The sequence below is a fragment of the Phaeodactylum tricornutum genome, chromosome 24 (assembly GCF_000150955.2).
Source record: "Phaeodactylum tricornutum CCAP 1055/1 chromosome 24, whole genome shotgun sequence".
NCBI lineage: Eukaryota > Bacillariophyta > Bacillariophyceae > Surirellales > Neidiaceae > Phaeodactylum > Phaeodactylum tricornutum.
In genome coordinates this window covers 197,267-217,943 of record NC_011692.1, presented here as the reverse complement: position 1 = coordinate 217,943, position 20,677 = coordinate 197,267, and the positions used below count along the sequence as shown (strand labels likewise).

The window sequence follows — 20,677 nt, the reverse complement described above, 5'->3', positions numbered from 1 at the left end:
CAAGAACTGTCTCGTGTCGTATCGTGTCAACCCCCGTTTTTCCCGGAGTGCCGAAGCGTTTCCCACGCCCTACGCAAACCTACACAAACACACCCCGAGACCCCGTCGTTGCTCCCCCACAGCCCTTCTCGCCTCGGCCAAATCATTCCATTCACGGTGCACCATTGACAATTCCTCCTTCCTCAGGTAGGTGTACCTGTCTGTATACAAGACACTTACACACACATCTACACACACACCTTCTCATGTCCCGTTCCAAAGTAGACTCGGTAGCCTTGGTGGCGGAGGGTTTACTCCACGCCTCGCCGGACGTCGTGCACGACGCCTTGCGGTGCGACGAAGCCGCGCGCGTCGTCGCTCGTTGGCTCGACACCCTTGCTACGTGCGGCTCGAATCGTATTCGTTTGCCCAACAAAGACCTCCGTCGTACTACCGCCAAACGACGCAAACGGAATCCCGTGGGAGAATTCCTTCCCATCACCACCGAAGCAGCAACCACAGTCCAAAGCACAGCAATCACAGCTACAGCCACGTTGTCCCCGCAACGATCGCACTGGTTGTGGCAGATCCTCGACGGGGACTCGGTAGCGTCGCGTCAATCCGTAGTCCGGGCCTTGTTGTCTCACGCGTGTACCTGTCCACGGTGTGCCGCAGCGCGCGTTGACCTGGCGAAGAGCCATCCGCGTCTCGTCCACACGTTTCGTAGAAACACCCATCCCGCATCCCCACAGGACTCCAATAGCGAAGAATCCAAACCAACGCGGACACTCCCGTCGCATAACGCATCGATCGCGGATCCGACGGAACAACACGCCCGACTCGTCCGCTCGCTCCTGCACCGACTGGAAACGCACCTTGGGCCCGGTGCCCGAGTACGCGGGCCGCCCCGGAATCCTTCCGAACCTCCCGTTTGGCCCGTGGTTTTGGAATCGATTGCCCTGCTTCAGCATGTACTCTTGCTCGATCAAAATCACCACGAGCCCATCGACGACCAGGAATGGAACTCTTGGTTGCCTCTCTTTTTAGTCTGGCGCACGCCGCGAAATCCACAAGCCAACGGGGGTTTGGCCTGGCTGACGCAATTGGCCTGGCACGTGGCCATGATCGGGATGGATCGCCTTCCGGGACAATCGCATCCCTACTCGAACCTGGTCGAACGAACCTGGAACGCCAACGTCCTCGCGGCCTTGCTCCGATGGATCTCCCGTGTTGTTCTCTGTGCTCCGCACGAGGCACAAGTGCCGCAAATTCGTGCCGTCGCACGTCGGTACCTTTGGACCCGTTCGTCGATACCACCGTTGCATTCATCATCACCACCAACAACAACGACCACACCATCGCCGACGACTTTGCAAGTAGCGCCTGACGAGGACACCTTGTCGCCCCTTGCCACCCTCGTAGGACTCTACCACGCATTGGCCTCTACCAGTCCTCCGGAACGGGTCAACTCCCGCAGCTTGGCTACGGTTTTGCCCCTTTTGCACGCCATGATTCAACCGCGCACGAACGTGTACGTGCCCCGCATGACAGCGACGAAGACGGCAGAAACAACCGACGAGACGCCAGTCGGTGCTGCTGCTGGAGATGTACCAATCCCACCCGGATCCAGTCCGGCCGTCCGTGAACTCTCGGCTGAATCGGTTATAATGTCCGGTGTAGAGGATGATGAGGATGAAGACGACGACGAAGAAGAAGAAGAAGACGAGGATGGTGACTACGAATGTTCGCCCGTCAAGAGTTACGTGTCAGACTTGGAACAAGCACTTCCTTCTAGTGATTTTGACGATGACCACATGGATATGGTGGACGAACAGGAAGAGGAACAGGTTGAGCACGACGAAATTGGTGGCAATGATAATGATGACAACGACGAAGACGATACAATTGCAGAAGAAGACGCCGACGACGATGACGAGGAAGAGGACGACCCGGTCGCCGAAAGACTCCTAAATCGTTTGCGCTTTCAGCAACTCCACCCGCATAGTTCGGACGAGGACGACGGTGATGACGAAGGAGACGGAGACGAAGAAGATACACAAGCGCTAGCGTCCCTCGACCCTCCTCTAGAAGAACGCCGCAAGCTTTATCTTATCGCCGCCAGGAACGTGTTGGAAATGCAGTATCCGCATCACCCCCACACTGTCGTGGGAGCGCACTCACGGCAAAAATATTTGAATGTCGCCGGAGAAGCCTCCTTACTACAGTCCGTCAACGTCATTGTGCAGCCTCCCAAAAAGCCGATCCAGACTAAAGTCATTCTACGTCGTGCCCCGACCCAAGAAGAATTCTTTCGGGGCTCCTTGTCCACTAATCCCGTCGCGCTGTCTCAGCTACCGTCGGCCGACCCTATCGTAGCCGATTTGCGTCAACACGTGGCGGACGATTTGCAAATGTCGGATTCCGCCGAACTGATTGAAATTCTGGTGGGAGGTAAAATCCTTGATAATCAACTGCGGTTACGGGTGGTCCACGCCACTTTGTGGCGGGATCACTTGCTGGAGCACGGAAGTGGCGCCGCCATGTCGTCGCAACCGTCCTTCTTTTCGAGTGCTGGCGGACTGTCGGTCATCTTCAATTCCGTGGCCCGATCGGGTCGATCTGTCACCGCGGATACGCCCGTGTCTCAGCTGCCCCCAATGGTGGCGACCTATAGACTGGCTGGAGTAGACGGCGAAGCGACGGAAGATACTATTAGAGAGCTGGTGGACCCGGACGCGCCGGTGGCTGCCGCGAGTCCGGCCCAAGTCGAGGAGGCCTTGGAACAACAATTTGGGCTGACGCGACTGATTACCGAAGGACGCGGTCTTTTTGTGTTGCTGAGATCCATCCAACACAACTTGATGGACACGTTGCGGAGGATTCGTCGGGATGATTGGGAAGTCAAGAATTGGGCCCGCGAAAAGTTTCAAGCAGATCCGCCATATCCAGGCTTGATCCTGTTGGGATATTGTGCCAAGCTGGCGAGCAATCGCAAAAAAATGTTGCAAGCGCGAGCTCCAACGGTCCTACTGACCTTATTGCTAGAAGTGCTGAAAGCACTCGAAGAACCCAACGCAGCAGCAGATTCGAGCACCGTATCCAACGCAACCGCCGACAAGCTCCAAGAGCTGATTGAGATCTTGACTTCTGATATTTCGACTTCTGTATCGCGTCGTGAGTCGGGCGTTTCGGAAGATGAAGGCTATGCCTCGGATTCTGGTCAGGATGCGTCTAGTATGCCGCTCCTACTGCAATCTATTGAAACCATCTGTTTGAGCGCACCGCTGCGAAATGTGATTGCGAAATTGCTGCCCTTTCTGACTTATGGTCAAGCCAATTTGTCGCGGGAATTGGCCCAACACTTTAACCGTCAGATTGACTTGAGCAGATTGGCGGAGCTTGAAGCAGAAGACTCGCCTTCTTCTTCAAAAAGTGCGATATTGGCCAGAACTTTTGTTCAAACAGCAATAAGTCTACCACCGAACGAAGTATGTAACTCTCTCCGGTCCGAATTGATTCGCTGTGGATTCGTAGACCGCTTGTCGTCTTTTATCGTTGAAGGCATGCCAAATCAGCCGCCAACTTGGTCAACTGCATTGTGGCCCAAGGGAGAAGGTATGGAAGATTTGCCCAAGAAGAAGAAACGATACAAAGGAAAAGGGACTAGTATCAAAAGGCTTCTGGAGACTAGCTGGAAGGAATACTTTGCCCGTGGGGGGACTAAAACAGCCTTCGGCATTCTGTCGGGTTTGTGTCAAAAGCATGTAGAAACGCAGTCTCGTCTGTCCAGGTCACCCGAGTTTTTGCGGTCGTGTCACTGGCTGGAAGCGACGTCGAGCAATGTATCCGCGGGCGTGGATACACGAGGATTGGGGTTATCTGCGGAAACACTTCTGGATGAAATTATGGAGGATAACATGAAGGTGTCCCGGTTGGTAAATGGTGTTCGCCAAAAGACACGAATGCGTAAAAAGGAACTGGCAGAGGAACGCCGAGCGAAGGCACTTGGGAAGATTTCGGTTGGTGGCATGGTCATGGGCAAGACGACCTCCATGGCTGCCACCGTGAACCCGGACCTACAGACCGGTGTTCGAGCCACGGCGGCTTCTTTCTTTTCTCCCGTCTTTGGATTGTTTCGCGATTCGTCCGTGGCTGCCCAGCCTAGACCTGCCGAAGATGGTATGGCCACGGCTGCGAGAGCTCCGATAGGAAAGGATAAGAAAAGTTCCGAGAAACCTGCATGGATGGACGAGATGGAGAACATGGAGGACGAGTCTGGCTTGAAATGTGCTGTTTGTCAAGAAGGTCGCACGTTGCAACCTTCCGAGCTCTTGGGATTGTATGCATTTGTAAAAAAGGTATCGATACCTCTTGACCATTGTGGTTCCCGAGCAAGCATCGATGGTACTATGCTGCTAAAAGCACTCCCAAAAGAATTGCCCAAGTCACTGGTTGGATCTCACACTGGCAATTGCTGGTTCCTGGCAGGTAGATCTGCCGGTGACGACCTAAATAGCACTTCCTCTCCTTCGTACTGCGTAGGGGCGAGTGGCGACAGCCGACGCTCTTTGTTCACAACTACCGTTTCCGCCGGGAACGCGATTCACTTCTCATGCCATCGACGAGCCCGGCAAGCGGACCAGAGCCATTCGAAAGCTCCCAAAGCGGAATGGGAAGGGGCCAATCTTCGTAATAATCGAGTCAAATGCAACATAATTTTACCTTTGGTTTCGAGTAGTGGCTGTTCAAAAGTCCCGCTGGTGGCGGTTGACTCAGCCTTGTCGGAACACCAAGCGTCAATTTCCAGCCTACTGGGCGCAACACCCACAGCTATGATGTGGACAGTTCTACACGATGTTCGCTTACTGTTGCTACGTCTTGCATACGGTGAATCCCTCAGCGTAGACTGCGGTGGGGGGTCACTCGCTTCCAATGTACAATTGCTCTACTACCAACTCTCTCAGGCTGACATGTATGAGAAAAACGCTCAGGTTGATCAGCCGGAAGTTTCACAGCATGCTAGATGTCTATCGGCAGGGTTTTTGGCGGCCTGCGAAATTGTGAAGGCTAAAGACTTTTCCGGTCTAAACCGCTCAAATCTTCAACGTGGCGTTGCCGATGCCGCAGCGATGGCAGGATTGACATCCATTCTTTTCCACAATAACCACGAAGACGGTCACGAAGATACCGCAAGTCATCGACCGCCACACCCTAAACGACAGTGGCAAATAGGGAAACCATTGTTCCTGCAAGGTCTCCTGTTGTGCGCTGGTCGTCGCCATGCGATCCAGGTTGAAGGCTCTGGATGTCAGACTAGCATACGACGTGTCCGCTCGTCATCATTCTGTGATTGGGATGTGCAGAATGATACCCCCGAAAAGGACACCACTGTGGTGCCAGCACGTCGAGGACGGCGTCATACTGCGGCGAAGAAGGCGTCCCTGTGGGACTTTGCCTGTCCTCTAAGACCAATGCTGACTTTGTTCGGGATTTTGGATGGGCTTTCGGCGGAATTTTCACTGCACATGGAAGACGTAGATGTCCAGCAAAGCGCGCAACGATTGGTGAGTAAAATTGAGCTTTGTCAAAAATGCACTAATATTGACGAGCTGCTGCAAGTAACCGGAGTGGAACAATCCGAGGAGGAAATAATGGACTTTTTCCAACAGGGCATCCTGGCGGCATAGGCACACACTCGATAATTAGTCTGTTTTTTCCTAATCTTTTTTTGGCAAAACATTTTTTGCGCAAATGCCGGCCAGGTAGGAGATGAGCCAAATCGCTGTCATAAGGCAACCCTTCAAAATCGTGGTTTTTGTCCTTCCGCTTCGGACAGGCGTAGACAGCAGCGGACGAACTGGAGAGCTCTCAGAATTTTATTGTGATACTTATCTATTCTGAATGGAACTTGTTGTCCTCGGATATCCAAATTATCGCCATTTTTGTCTCAGTAATTAAGTGTATCAGATCTGGCGCGGTGATTGGGTTTTGCAATCGAATGTTCTCCGATATGCATCTGCCATCGACGCTTTGTGATCGAATTCCCGAAACCAGTCAAAACGGGAGGATCCCTTACACCGACGATGACAAGCTGCAGTCTCCTTGTGCGGCAGAGACATCGAAACGACGACCTAAAAACCGAATTGGTCGAGTCGGAAATTGCTAGAGCGGCAAAGAAGTAAATTTTGTTAGCCTTCAGGCGCAGTCAACGATAGGTTTCGAGCTCAATCGAAGGAGACTTTCAAGTAGTCACTGGATTGACTTCTTGTTCTTCAGTTGAGATAGCTGATCGGCCTTCGAATTTATTTATTCGTGCAATTCGCTGCTTTGGAGCAATTACATTTCCCTGACATTTTTCAGAATTGCATAGGAGGCGTCGTGTACTCGCCCTCAATAACATGAGCGAATCTCGATCCTTTCCAAACGGAAAGAGGCGACACTCCATGTATGGACGACACCAGAGGCCGAAGTCAGCGTATGGACAACGCAGTACGAATACAGGCGACAGCGCGCCCCCACAAGAGGGTCCGTGCTCTCCCACCAGCAATGCAAACGATCACAGTAACGGAAAAGTACCCTCCATGAGGGATGATCGCGGTATTAGTTTCTTACAAGACATGGCTGGTCCTTCAAAAACTGGGCATCCGGTTGTCACCATGCCAAACTGTACGGTAGTGGAGTCTGCGCAGCTGCCTGTTGTCAACAAATTGCATTCCAGAAAACGTTCTCGTAGAGAAGGTAACGTGGAGCCACTACAGCAAGCGCGATCACAGCAGCAAGCTACGGGAAGTCGCCGTCTTGTGTCCAACTTTCCGCAACCCGGCATGGCGGCCGTCGGCAATTCTAGAGATGGAATCGAATGGGCTGATAGACAATCGGGTCTCGTCTCGGAGGAGAAGGTGCGAAGGACCGCCCAGTCAAATCAACCCATCCCTCGTAAGAAGAAAACCCACAGTGACTACACAAAGAAATCGATTCAAGAGCAACATCGACCTCATAGGGGCTCGCGTTTGGATGTGAGGTTCATCGTCCCCAAACTGAAACCCCGCCACAACTGCCCCAAAGCTCGCGTCGAAAGCATATGCGATGGTGACTCAGACAATACTGCTGATGAAGGAATTTCCGCTGTACAAACCTGCGAGACTCTCCCGAAAAGTATCGACGTTCATACTAGCGCCAAAAGACAACCCTCCCGAACTAAAACGCAGCTCACTAGCAGTTGTCCATCCGCCGACTCAGTCACATCCAGCGGTTTAGAAGCTAATGCTGTGGAGTTGCCTCTCCTCAGTTGTAAGGGAACGCCTGTTCCCGGGAAGAGGTCGTCAAGCAAGCTTTGGACTTCCTTGGAAAGACCGTCACAGTCATCCAAGACAGACGACGCCGGTACCAAGGAAAGCCCAGTCGACCTTGCGACGGCCGCGATCAAACAGCAACATAGTGAAGCGGAGAAGAATGAAAACGAACACAAGCCATCGAAAAAACTTTTATGGAGGGAAATGTCCGACGACGATGACGACTACACAACAAGCCGCAATCGACAAGCCCGTCATTCTTTAGCTGTCGTAAACACCATTCTCCAAAGCGGCCTCGAAAGTGATGTTGTACCTACGAAACCTACCAATCATTCTGCCGTGAATTTCGATGCTGGTAGTGACCAAGATCAGCCATCATCTTCTTTTCTTTCCAGAATAGTTGACAGAGGACGCAAAGGTATAGCGCGCACAAAACTTGGCTTTTTGAATACTCTGCAGTCCCAGAAGAAAGAGAAGAAACTTAGCTTATCGAAGCAATTGAATCCAGATGCACAAAGTACGTTTGATCAACAATTTTTAGCTCCAATGACTGCTTACCAGCTCACTTTCGATTGTCGTACCTCCAACTATTACATCTAGGCAAGACTTTGCAGCACAGAGGCGTATCTTCTGACTGCAAAAGAAAACCAATCAAAGGAAAAAAGATTACGATAGGCAATTCTTTTTCTCATAAAGGGCAAGAAAGCAGCTTACTCGACCAGACTCCGGAGCGAGACCGGAAAGGTGCGTTTCAAGACCAGTTCCTGGTCGAACCAGCAGACCAGGATGGACAAATCACCATCGTCTAACACTGCTGAATTGACTTGACAGATCCATTCTTCGAGTGCAAAGGAGTCGGCCTCACGAGCTTTTCCGAGCATACTACACCCTTTAAAACAAAACTTAATTTTTGTAAAAGCCAGCCTCGCAGCAGCGAAAGACTTCTGCTAAAGAAGAAAACGAAAGAACCAGAGGTTGTGGAAATTTTGGATGACTCTGAAAGTGAAATGACAAAGGTATGGGTACTTTGATGACTTGATCGGAATCGTCAGTGTGTTTTTCCATACTTATCTTTATTTTAACTCGCCCTCATCCACCACTCTATAGTCTCCGCCTATGGCCACTCGCAGCGTCAAGCGTACGCTTAATTGTGCTGTCATTCGCATTGCGATCGGAACAAAAGTTTTCTGTTCCGGTTGTCAGATTCGCCTCAGAGCTACTTGCAAGCTAATGCTCGAATTCGAGCCACACAAGAAAACCACGCGCAAAGGGACCGAATCCCTAAACAAAGCTACTCTGGAATTGGATCTGCAGCATGATTTGACGGAATGCAAATACTACCTCAATGAAGAATTTTCAGCGGAAACCAACGAGGGCGAGGAAGACGCCGTTGGTAGTTTTTTGGCAATCAAAGTTGTGCCAAATAACCAAAATGGCCTAAAAATTTACTCCAACAGCTATCAACCAGACAAAGAAAACACCAAAAGGATGTTTATCCTCATAGAATTTCGGGAGAACAAGGACCTCCGGGACTTAGTGGAAACCATCCAAACAAGCCGACCTCCTGCTATGGATCTTTTCTTCAATGATCACTCCAAGCTCGACTCTGCTTCTGCCGAAATATATTGCCAGCCGCTAATTGACGATTGCAAGCGAGAGGCAAGGCATCGTCAAAAAAGTATGCATTCGTTGTCTGTTCATAGGAAGAATAGTTTTCTTGCTGGGCGGAAGGAGGATGACCTTTTGCTCATCTATCCCTTTGATGCCGACGAAAAGATCTTCGACCAGGCCGCTGTGCATCTGACAGAGGCAAAGTATGATAGCCGTTGTGATTCCAATCTGCAAGTCTGCGCACTTTCTGAGTCATCAATACCCTCACCTGAGCAAAAGTCAGCTGATTGCGACGGTGGAAATGCCGACATGAACAACATGAACAACCGATCTCATTTGGCAATCATTCGCGTAACCGACTACGAAAGGCTAGTGATTGAGGACGAATACCTTAACGATACCCTAATTGATTTTTGGATGCTATGGTAAGCTTACTTAAGCGAACCGACGGCCCTGCTTGATTTTTCCTTACACCGTTGTCTTCGTTTACAACAGGATTTCGCGGTTTGACGACTTGTCAAAGTTTCATGTCTTTTCTTCACACTTTTATACGAGTCTTTTCGAAGATGGATCAATTGCCGTCACAAAATGGACTGAGCGGAAAGGAATTGACGTTTTCGACAAGAAATTTATTTTTGTTCCAATCAACAAAAGTCTGCATTGGTCGCTATGCGTTGTAGTCAATCCGGGACAGATTCTCCAGCACCCTGATCTTCGTGGGAAAGACGAGCATCTGGATGAGTCGAGTCCAATGCCTTGTATCCTCTTTCTCGACTCTCTCAAAGCTCACCAAAAGACACAGGTCGCCCATCGTATTCGTCAATGGCTCAACTCGGAATGGCAACGGCTGCACAAGTCATCGTCGATCCCCAACCCGTTTCAATCTAAGACGATGCCCGTTATTGATCCTAAAAGTACGTCAGCATCTGTTTCTAAACTGGATTCGACCATGTTCTCATACATTCTTGTTGCATGTCGACGTAGTTCCTTATCAAAACAATTCCTGGGATTGCGGAGTGTTTGTTTGCCGGTACGCATTTGCTCTTTACAAACTCCGTAATATTTCATTTTCTTTCCAGGAGTACCGACAGGACTGCTTTCGCTCGCTGATCACGAACAGCGAACCGTTTCAGTTTGACATGAAGGACATTACTCGCCTTCGCCAGGAAATGAAAACTTTAGTCGAAAATTTGTGTACTGCCTACGTCCCGTGGAAATCCGAGCAAGACCGGAAAGCAAAAGAAGACAGGCGGAAAGCCAAAGCAGTAGCAGAAGAGACAGTTCAAGTGGACAACAATGTTCCTGAAGACCCGGATAGCTCTGAAGGAAACGAGGTGGTTGTAAACAATGAGGACAAGGTTGATACAGCCAATGCAAGGTGGAGCGCTGTCGTTAAGGGCATTGAAGCAAATGAAAACAACATAATCCAAGATTCATTATTGATTGTCGATGACCTTAATGATGACGACAATAGTAGGATGCATGAAACGTCACAGTCCGGAAGTAAGGAAATGGTCTTTGGTCCAGATTGGACGGAAACATATGACCCTATGGAGGTGGATGAAGATGAGGCACATTCCTACGCGACTCAGGAAGGCCTTACGGTGGAAAGAGTCAGTCCAGCTGAAGGCAGCATAGTGAAGGATGTCGAAATGAAGGATGATTTGCATACATACAAAGCTCAAGACCTTGTAGATCCGTTGGATACAGAGGCAGTGGATGACGACGTCGACATCGACTTTGTCTAACATGCTAACATATAAATATAGAGAAAAGACCAGACAACAATCAATTTGATGCAAATTCGCCGGGGCCTTTCGATGCGACCTTTCGGATAAACATGAAATTCACAGCACAAAAATCACTCTCTGATAATCAACAACGTGTCCACCCATATTTGCCAAAAAAGACCACGCGTTCTTTTTTCTCTGCTTCTCCTTGCAACCTCTAGATGCTCTTAAATCCACAAATACCGTACAAAAATTCAATGGTCAAGAGCTGGAGGGTCGCCTGTGGCGCAAAGCGCGCCCAGATTGGAATAAAACCACGCCACAAACTCGCGACACCATCGGCTTTGACCGTCTTCAGGAGGCAATCCGAGAATCCATCGTAGATCTTGGCATCGGTCGGTTGGTTCATGAGTTTGGTGCGAAGCATATCCCACGGTGCCACAGTGCAAGTCATAAAAAACCCGGCCACGAATGCCGCAGCAAACGACGTTCGGACATCCTTCCGTTTCCAGCCAGTGGCCTCCGTGACGTACCCTTTTGACATGTCGTAACAGCCCATCTTGGTGGCGTTCAAGACACATGCGCGGGCAACGTTGACTTGGACTCCTCGATAGAAGCCTACAAGGATCGGAAAACAAAAAAATCAACAGAATTCAGAGGGAAGATCTGGACTAGAGTCGGGGTAGGAACAATAAACGACCAATAGTCCAGTCTACAAGTGGCCTGGACACAGCCGAGTGTACCCCCATATATTAAACGAATAAAGCGTAGACTCACCTCCGACTCCTTGATCGCGATACATATTTCCCACCAAAGTAGCGAGGCTGACGGATTTTTCCTTATTCGTCTGCGACAGAGTCTTCATGACATCAAACGGATTGCCGACGACAGAGCCGACACCTCCCGTAATCGCCCCCGCCAGAAATTTGAGATAAAACGGTGCGTCCGCGCCTGCGCCAAGGGCATCCCGGACGGGAGCGTATGCACCGAGTTTAATGGACGTGTAGGACAGCTCCCTACCGTAGGCAAACACGAGGCCTTTGTAGAAGCCGCTCACTCCTTCCTTGTTCAGGAGTCCGGTCACCGTGGGGCCGATACCGCCACCCGAGACTTGCATGCGAGTCTTTACCGTTTCCTACAGAGAGAATAACAAAGGAAAGCGAAGTAAGCAAGACCGGTTAAGAAGTTGTCCACGGGAGTGGAGGGATGTGGCGCGACGAAGTGCCGATGTTGTACCCCGTAGTTCCCAACAACTTACAATCGGATGAGTGAAATTCACGGCAAAGGCCGCAGCGGTTCCTCCTAAACCCATGGATTCAAGCAAACTAGCTTTGCGAGGTTCCGACATAATCGACAGCAGCAACAAAGGAATGTGGCAAAGATATGCACAATTAGGACGAACTAAGGTTTTTCAACTGCCTTCGCGTTGACGGCAAAAGATTTTCAGGGGCGTGCCTCAAATCTCTCGAATATCAAAAACGAAATAAAAAATTAGAAGACATTTTCACTAAACTCTGTCATGATAAAAGTATCATTCATACTGGCTGGCGTTTTACGTATACGTTGATTGATAAAAAGAAAATTTTATAGCCGCTTTCGAAACCCGACCCTAATTAAATCGGCCGATTTCTAATCCGACTCTAAAATAGGGTCGCTTTCTGAAATCCGACCCTATTTTTAGAGTCGCTTTCGAAATCCGACTCTAAATCAAAATCCGACTCTAAATTAGGGTCGGATTTAGAGTCGGATTTTAAAGCGACTCAATTTTTCCTCGCATCGCGAGTATCCGGATCGATGCCATATTTTGCAACTTTCGAGCTCATTTCGATCATAAAACGAGTTCTACTTGTCGCGTCTATTGACCTCTGGGTCAAGTGCATGATCTTCCCGGTACCCCGACGGTTTCTTCTACCCCCAAGAAACACCGTTGCCAACACATTTGGTAGACTCACTACTGTTTTTTCAGGGATGGTGGACAATGAACCCATTTTCTCGACTTCTCGTTCTAAAGGGTGGTTGGCAGAATTACTACTCCTGTAGCTTCTTTATAGTGCAAGGAGATGTTCTGTTGAAAGTTTCCTAATTAATTTAGTGCTTCACAATTGGCTGCTTTGTACTACTTTTTATAATTGGTTGCCTTTTTCGTTGACAGCTAGTAAATGCTAGAATTGACAGCAGCCACAAGATCGTGCATATCATCAGAGTCTAAAGAGTCAGTATCATCAAAGCTGCGCTTCAGATGTGCCCCCTTGTCACCCATTGTTTCACTTTTGGTCTCCTCAATGCCTCTAAATTTGCTTTCGAGCTCAATTTTACACTGAGTATAGCTGTCGTGGTGCTCTCGATATACTAAAGGTTTTTTGGCACCTCTCGACTTTTTTCAAGTAGTCATCTTGCTCAGTTTTAAGACGCCAAACAAAGGCAGTATCACACTGCATCCTTTTGAAAGCACAGTTGTCCTTGCAATGGTCCCTCCATACTAGTTTTGCATCTTGGTAGTTGGATGAAATCGTTTCCTCTCGAAAATATTGCTTCGAGACTTGTTTTGCTGCTGACTTGCTCCACTCAATCACCTTAGGCTTTTCTTTCTTCTGAAGATCACCCTTCATGTGCTTCTTGCGAAGCAGTCTTAGTATTCAAGTGAATTTGTCACCATGGGGGATACCATTGAATGCTGGGTTGTCGACGACTACCTTTGGTCACACTTCCATTGATGCAATTGGGATTTCTTCTGCTAACAGCGCTTCTTCAAGTAGCCCTCTTACTACCTTTCACTTCTCCTGTGTGACTTCTTCATCCTGGATATCCTTCGACAAAAGTAATAAGCTGCTACTCTTAACTATTATCTGCTCCCGAAGGTATCGCGTTGAAATTAGGAATCCGATTGATGTTTGGCTTCTGTCTCGTTCCGCTACCACCGCAACCAAATGACTGTTCATTGGGCAGAAACAAGACAACTTTACTATAGACTGTGAGTAGATCTACTAGTAGATATGGCTCTGGAAATCGAAGCAAAAATGAAAATGCGACTCTAAAAACTTGAGTCGCTTGCGAAATCCGACTCTAAATCCGACCCTAAATCCGACCCTAAATCCGACTCTATTTGAAAAACCGACCCTAAATTAGAGTCGGATTTAGAGTCGGTTTCTGAATCCGACTCTAAATAGAGTCGGTTTCGAAATCCGACTCTAAATTAGAGTCCGTTTCCAAAGTCCGGCCAAATTTTTAGAGTCTTTTTCAAAACCCAACGCTCAACTTAGATGTATCAGTCATTTTTAGCGTCCGTTGGGAAAGCCCGCCTGGCGCACTACTGGCATTTAAAGCTCGAAATGCAAAATGTCGTATTTTTGTTTTCCCGGGATTGCGACTAAATGAGGCACGCCCCAGGGTGAAGAAAAGAACAAGCCGGACTGGACTCCCCGGAGGTTCTGGGTTCGACCGAACCACAGTCGCCAAGAGAAACATTGACAACAAGGAGCGCTCGGGAACTGAGGATCCATGGATACCTTTTTGCGTGGCTGTCGCGGAGGGAAAATTCGAAGGCAGGGCAGGGCAGGCGTTCCAAGCCAAACCGCGGCGTGTGCTGACAAATCAAAACAGAGAACCTTGGAAAATTCCTGCTTTTAATACCGCAACGACTACAGCACTTATTGAAACTGAAATGAAGCGGTATCCGACTCGAAAATGCCATCTGCGCACTCACAAGAGTAGAACTTTTAGCATATGCTTGCAAACGCAACAATCAATATATTCAGGTCAATGGAAGTGGGTTTATGCCAAGCACAAGTATGGGTACACCGAAACACCGAATCAGTAGACATATATGAACCGTAATTCTTCATTCCTTTCGAGATGCGTCTCAGGTACCGATGCTAGATATGTGTACAAGTAATGTGTAGGCAAAATCATCTTTGTTTCTTGACAGCGAATAAGGCTCTAACATGCATCAGAGACAACGCTACTTTCATGCATAGCGCAAAACTGACTGTGATATGTTTTGAGATCCTCACACACTAGTAACCCGATTGATGGAAGAGTGGCGGGTACTTGTTCTGGATTTGTCGTATTGCCAACGCTTTACTTTCTCCACTCGCATTGACCTTGAAAAGATGGCATCTGCTTCGCTACCATCCCTCAGCGAATTTTCATTTGTGCAGTTGTTCTCTTCCTCCTCCTCCATCATGCTCCACCGAAAGCCTATCTTCTCCAGGTGGGAAATTCGCTGATCAGTTATATGCGTTACCAGACCGGCCTGGAATTCTTTGAATTGCGATCGCTGAGTCGAAACCCAGCGTCCCAGCGCCGGATTGGTGCGGTACTTGGTAGGCACGTTACAGTCACCGAACACGGATCTGTATTCCAGCAATTCTGTGTACTTCTGGTTCCAAGAAACATCGCCCTTAAGCTTGGCCCACTGAAACCCGACGCTCTGCAGCGCCTGCAGTCGTTCCGTAGTCATGGATGATCGTTCGCCCCTGTCGAGCTTCTTCTTTTCCATCCGCTGCTTGTTGACCCTGTAAACACACAGAAACGTACGCAGCATCAATAGAGATGTTAAAGGCCGTAGCTGAAAGCACAAGGAAAACAACCATGCATCTGTCCTTATTGCGAAAGACTTACCAAATACCCAGAGCTCGATTTGGTTCATATTTTTGAGGCACGTTGCAATCGCCAAACTCTTTCCGGAACCGACGTAAATCGTCCAGTCGATCGTACCATGTCACAATAGCTGCCTTCGCCCGCACACTACCTGCCGTCGCCACTTCCGCTGCGCACAAGCCCGCAGCTTGCGACGTCGATTCGCCAGAGCTCGTCCGGGTCCGCACTTCCCGGATTTTGGATTCTGAACGGGCGGATCGACGCACCGGATTCAATTTACCGGGCGGTTTCTGGCGCAATCGTATAGGGGAAGGTGGAATAGCTAGGCTCAAGCTCGGGTTTGGGAAAGGAAGAGTCCTATTTGGAGATGATCCCGTGGCCGTGCAACCAGAATTATCCATCCTATTGGCATCTACAGGAGTGTCGCTGTGAACAGATTGTTGGGGTATAAATGGTTGTGGAGGGTATTGCGGTGGCGAGTAAACAGGACATGGCAATTGGGACATGAAAATACCTGGCGTGCCTGTGTTGTCACTGAAAGGATGCGAAGCTACCATGGGATATCGTCTCTGGAAATAGCTGTGGGGAGAGGCCATTTGATAGGAAGAGTATGCAAAGTTCCCTGAAAAACCTGGGCTTTGGTAGAGGTGACTTCCAGGATGACGATGTGATGACGGAGTTGAATGCTGTGAGTGTACCAGTGGAGATTTCGGCTCTGGAAGATATCGGGGGGATCGAACTTTCATTTGCATCGGATCAGACCCGTATTGAGCACGAATGCTGCGGCTCGAAAAGATATCTCCTACCGCGTCCTCTTCCAAAGCAATGCCTGCTGCTTTTCTCGAATGCTGACTTGTCTCTTCGCCGTCCGAAAGAGACGATGGATGATTTTTTGATAGAAATGGGTCTTGCGAAATACTGAAGCGCTTGGGACTAGTGAGGTTCACTCCTTTGTTTAAATCCAGGCATCGTCGAACCCTAGGTCTTCTCCCGACGTCGTCTTCCTCGCAATCTCTCCGTACGTAATTACGTGGAGGATACGGGACGTATGGGGATAGAGAATACGCGCTTTGTTCTTCTCCTGCTACCTGTCCAGATTGGGAAGCGTAAGGTAATATATGTCCCATCCCCTCCGTGATTCTTGCAAAAGTCAAGGTATCGTGAAAGAACGGAAAATGTTCCGATTCTGCACCCTCTGATATGCTGGGTCGTTCCGATTCACCACCTTCTAGTGTACTGGATCGATTTCCATTGTCCTCCTCCAAACCGTAAGTGGAATGGTCGCACCAACGCTCCATGATCACACCGGAAAGGAGTTATAGCTGAAAGACCAGTCTGCATTGTGGGGCCGATGATCAGCGTCAGGAATGCCAGCACAAATGACAAGAAGGTTTTCGTTACGCAAGCGGTTCCATGAATGTTTTCCGGGGATTCAAACCAAGCCAAGAAAGACAGCGTTTCTGGGGCATCGAGTCAATTCAAAATTCCTCTCCGATGGAATATATGTGGGAATCGTGCTCACAGTCAATGCGCGGAGTCCTGTCGTTTTGTACTTGCCGCTACAGGTTGTCTTTGGAGGTTCAAACGGCGAGCCGTCTGAATTTGCACATGGTTCGGAGTAAATTGTTCTGATGCTTTCATTCCGCAATTGATTCTTGTGTGCGCACTCTTAACGTTAGGAGCCGAGGTGCACAGTGCTGATGCGTTCTCTGCATCAAAACTTGGGTAAGTCACGGAGGAAAGTTCTTTAATTTTGCAAACTAGTTTCGAGGTTGTGAACGCAATTTTAGGAATTCACGGTGAAAGACAACGGCATCAAAGGAGTGCTGCATTTGTAAAATTCTCGCTAACAAGCAATTTTATTTGCAGAAGCACTGGAGCTCCACCAGTGTACAGACACCTATAAGAGATAACCAACTTTTTTCGCACTATTTTCAAGATTCATAAGCTTGATTCCTTTTTTACAAGGTCTTGCACGTAGCTAAGATTACTAGGCTTGGCTCTTTTTTTTTTCGTCCGTCAGGAATTGGAGGCCAAGAAGATCGTTCTCGTTTTCTCCGCCTGCACTGTCATCGTCGGAATAGGACATCAAGCGTTGATCGTCAGGATCCTTCGAGGCACGAGCAATGTCTTCCTTTATAGAACCTTCGTCGCAGGAAATTGGACGAAATACCGACGACTCACAACATGTCCGTTTTTGCAACAGCGAGGCTGCATTAGGTTCGATGATAACCTTCTCGCCAACGCTTTTGACTAGTTGCACTTCCAATACAGAACTGGGGGAGGACGGCAAAAAAGCTTCAATCCCTTCATACGAAGCAAAATCAACAGGAGATTGAGGATTGAGCGGATGGTTCTCACCAACAGCAAATATCGATCGCACCTGGTCCGTTTCCATCCCGAAATTTTTGCTTTGCTGTTTGGCAAAGCGTACTAGCGAGATATTGCGATAAGCTGATACACAGTTGCGCTTCAAACGAATTGAGTTGATGCAAGTGCCTGGACGTAAGAAGAGTGATCACGTGCAGGGGTTAGCTCACATGGCTTGCAATTCAGATGGAGTCTAAAAAAATTAAATTTACACGACACTAATCCCATCTAACAAACACAACGACCAGCTCTTACCGTCCTTACGATGCACATAGATTGTATCTAGATCGAATCTTGTGAGTAGAAGGCCTTCGCGACTGGCGTCGTGGGACCCAACGTTTTTCACTTTTCTTTTTCCAAAATTACCGTTCCCATGGAGATCAAAATGTGACACCAGCCGCTTTCGTTTCATAACTTTCAGTCAATGTAACAGCAAGTCAAGTTTCGCAAGTGAGCCCATGCCACCTGCTTCCGACGGCGACCGTCTAGAGATTCGTCCATTTCGAGCGAAAAGAAAATGAACTGGAAAACGGTTGCACTCATGTCATTCGAAATCCTTCCATTGACCTATTTTGCAAAACGTTCGCAACATATTTGCCACATATGCAAACGCTTGCGCGCGCCGTATTTTCTTTAGCAGTGAGTAGACGAAAGGTCGTAGGATAACCTACCTACGACTCGTAGATTTTTTTATGCTTTGCCGCTATTGTATTTAACGGTAAGTGCAAGAAGACTGGGTAAACTCAAACGCACCACAACAGACTTGCCTCTTTCGGAAGACGTTTTGAGAGGGCGTGTTGCGAATGGACTGAGACGGATTCTTTGACAACTATTCTAGTATTCGCAGTCTGCAGCCCCCACTTTCTTTTCAATGGCCTATAACCAATAGGGTGCTCGGGGACGTGATGGTTTCCACTATTCAAAGTTCCATTCTGTCCGAAAAAAATTTGCAACACTGTCGCCCGCACACCGCTATTCCGCGTTTCAGAACAACCCGCCTAGTTTAGTGTGATCAGAAAAACCGTTGGACCCTAAGGAATGTTTGGGAGTATTTACATTGCTTTTAGTTTCAAGCTGCCGCAGCAGGTCGTCGCAAAGTGAAGACCGAATAGAACCAAGAACTCGTCGCAAAAAATTTGTACGTTTCGTCCTGCATGTCATTCCGACTAATGAGGCAAAATTTCGAATGGAACTGAGCAAGAGCCTTGTCCAATTCCACTTGATTGAAAAATCTGAAATGGATGCTTGCGATATTAATATGCAAGGCTAGAGCAAGCACGTACAGGGCCTGAGAAAGGCTGCTGGCAAAGGTTCCGTCGAATTCTTCGATCAGTGTAGACGCCCTTGAATAGAGTATAAGTGCATTTTCAAAAAATTTCGATGTTTCAGTGCAAACACCGTTTCTTTGGTATGCCACACCCGTATTATAGAGAAGAAAAGCCGCTGTGATGCCCTGTGTCTTTGGGGAACGGTTTTGAGCCGTGAAAGCAGGATGAAATAAAAATACATATTCAAAGAAAAAGTCAGCGATATCATGTGTTGCTTCCGATCTCGCAATCTCAAGCAAATTGCGAGGCTGATATTTTCCTGCCGAAGTGGGGTCGGTGCTATCATTGCCGAGCATCACGGCGACGACGGTTCCGCCAGAGAAAAGGTCATCGCCTGCGCAAATTGTCGATGCGAGTGGGTTCTCTGTAGGGCCCAGGAAAGTCTTCATGTGGTCAAGTGCACATAAAAGTAGATCGACAGCCTCGAGATTGGCGCCACGTTGCATGAGGACAATCGCCGTGTTGTTCATTCGAATCAGCGGATCAGGCATAATATTTTTCCGTTCAAAGGTGAAAAGCAAAATGCAGCAAATGAAAAAGGAGCCTTTCGCTTTTTAGTTCTGTATTCTAGGCTCTGGAGCTAAAGGCATAGATTGTTGAGGCACAACTGCTGCAACGAGCGAAAAGTGGATCACGGAACCTGAGATAATCCCGAGCTTCACAGCTTCGTTTGTTATGAGGATCAGCTTTCGTCAGAGTTGCAAAAAGAAGCATCGCAGATCTCAATTGAGACTAGCAATCTTACATCGTTACACTTGCTAGATGAAGCGTACGCAAACAATTATTCACCTAGTCACGGACTTGGTCGAAATATATGGAATCGATTTCAGAAGATGACTGCATTCGCGGGGCTGAAAATCTGAATTGCATGCTCTAGGCCAGCCAAGTTGCACTTTTTGGGAAATAACGTCAATGTCTAGAAAGATTTAACAAATTCGACGCCATTGTGTTTCTTTGATTTTTCCTTGAAACACTGAGCGAACAATAAGTACCAAAAATGCATATCAATTCTGCAAACATCTTCTGATTTTTTTACTAAATAACTTTATTGAAATTCCTTCTTCAATGATATGAATATTGTATTCGACTGCAACGAAAGATAAGACCAGCACATTGATGCAGGCGATACTGACTGCAAATTCCGATGATTCACGTCAATTAGGGCAGGTTAAAGAAGCAGACATTGTCACCACGACCGACTGAGTTTTGATAAATGATTGTGTGAGTGCATTCTCGGCATTCAGATGCTAAACCGGTACATGAGCTGATTGTTGTGATGATCTTCGTATGCAGTCTTCGTTAGACTGAGCTGTCAACATCAAATGTCTTCATCCAGCGCAGGAAGAAGGAAATACAGATAAAATTGTGCTGAAATTACTTTCACTGATACGGACGCTGTCTTCACTACTAGAATGATTGCATGACAGTTTCCCTGACAGTGAGTCGATTTTTGAAAGAAACCTTAGGGTCATAATAACTGTTAGAGTCACGTGCTCGCATTTCTTCTTTTTGGTTTTGCGGTAGTGGCGAAGAGCCCACATTTCCCCACGGTTTCGTCTGATTTCCTGATTTTCCAAGAAAGTTGACTTCAAAGCTTTTGCATCTTTTCTTTTAAATAGCCCAATTTGCAACACTATAACCTACCTTGACGAGCTCATCTCATTCTCTAGGCAGACTAACTTAATTGTGAGTTTTTTGACGGCCAGCTACTGTCTCGTCAATAACCAACAAAAAAAGACAATGGCCCACACCTGTACTGACAGTGAAT

General features: G+C 48.2%; 5 protein-coding genes across 5 annotated transcripts; 2 read left to right on the top strand and 3 right to left on the bottom strand.

Moving 5' to 3' along the window:
• Positions 1–245: 245 nt before the first annotated feature.
• Positions 246–5,711, top strand: PHATRDRAFT_49766 (predicted protein; the record flags this gene model as incomplete). The annotated part of the gene is made up of 1 exon (XM_002184550.1): positions 246–5,711. The coding sequence occupies one exon, from the start codon at positions 246–248 to the stop codon at positions 5,664–5,666; it is 5,421 nt and encodes a 1,806-aa protein (XP_002184586.1). The 3' UTR covers positions 5,667–5,711.
• A 666-nt stretch (positions 5,712–6,377) lies between these two features.
• On the top strand, positions 6,378–10,630 carry PHATRDRAFT_49765 (predicted protein; the record flags this gene model as incomplete). Its single annotated transcript, XM_002184549.1, has 6 exons — positions 6,378–7,788; positions 7,872–8,015; positions 8,103–8,287; positions 8,379–9,307; positions 9,378–9,796; positions 9,867–10,630. The coding sequence occupies 6 exons, from the start codon at positions 6,378–6,380 to the stop codon at positions 10,628–10,630; spliced, it is 3,852 nt and encodes a 1,283-aa protein (XP_002184585.1).
• Positions 10,631–10,656: 26 nt separating this feature from the next.
• On the bottom strand, positions 10,657–12,016 carry PHATRDRAFT_49764 (predicted protein). The gene is made up of 3 exons (XM_002184470.1): positions 11,871–12,016; positions 11,390–11,747; positions 10,657–11,230 (listed from the first exon to the last, which is right to left on the bottom strand). The coding sequence occupies exons 1-3, from the start codon at positions 11,958–11,960 to the stop codon at positions 10,830–10,832; spliced, it is 849 nt and encodes a 282-aa protein (XP_002184506.1). The 5' UTR covers positions 11,961–12,016; the 3' UTR covers positions 10,657–10,829.
• Positions 12,017–14,618: 2,602 nt separating this feature from the next.
• On the bottom strand, positions 14,619–16,733 carry PHATRDRAFT_49763 (predicted protein; the record flags this gene model as incomplete). The annotated part of the gene is made up of 2 exons (XM_002184469.1): positions 15,233–16,733; positions 14,619–15,126 (listed from the first exon to the last, which is right to left on the bottom strand). The coding sequence occupies exons 1-2, from the start codon at positions 16,507–16,509 to the stop codon at positions 14,619–14,621; spliced, it is 1,785 nt and encodes a 594-aa protein (XP_002184505.1). The 5' UTR covers positions 16,510–16,733.
• A 468-nt stretch (positions 16,734–17,201) lies between these two features.
• Positions 17,202–19,580, bottom strand: PHATRDRAFT_49762 (predicted protein). Its single transcript, XM_002184468.1, has 3 exons — positions 18,064–19,580; positions 17,837–17,995; positions 17,202–17,710 (listed from the first exon to the last, which is right to left on the bottom strand). Exon 1 carries the CDS (start codon positions 19,398–19,400, stop codon positions 18,651–18,653), a length of 750 nt encoding a protein of 249 aa, XP_002184504.1. The 5' UTR covers positions 19,401–19,580; the 3' UTR covers positions 17,202–17,710; positions 17,837–17,995; positions 18,064–18,650.
• Between the last annotated feature and the right edge of the window lie 1,097 nt (positions 19,581–20,677).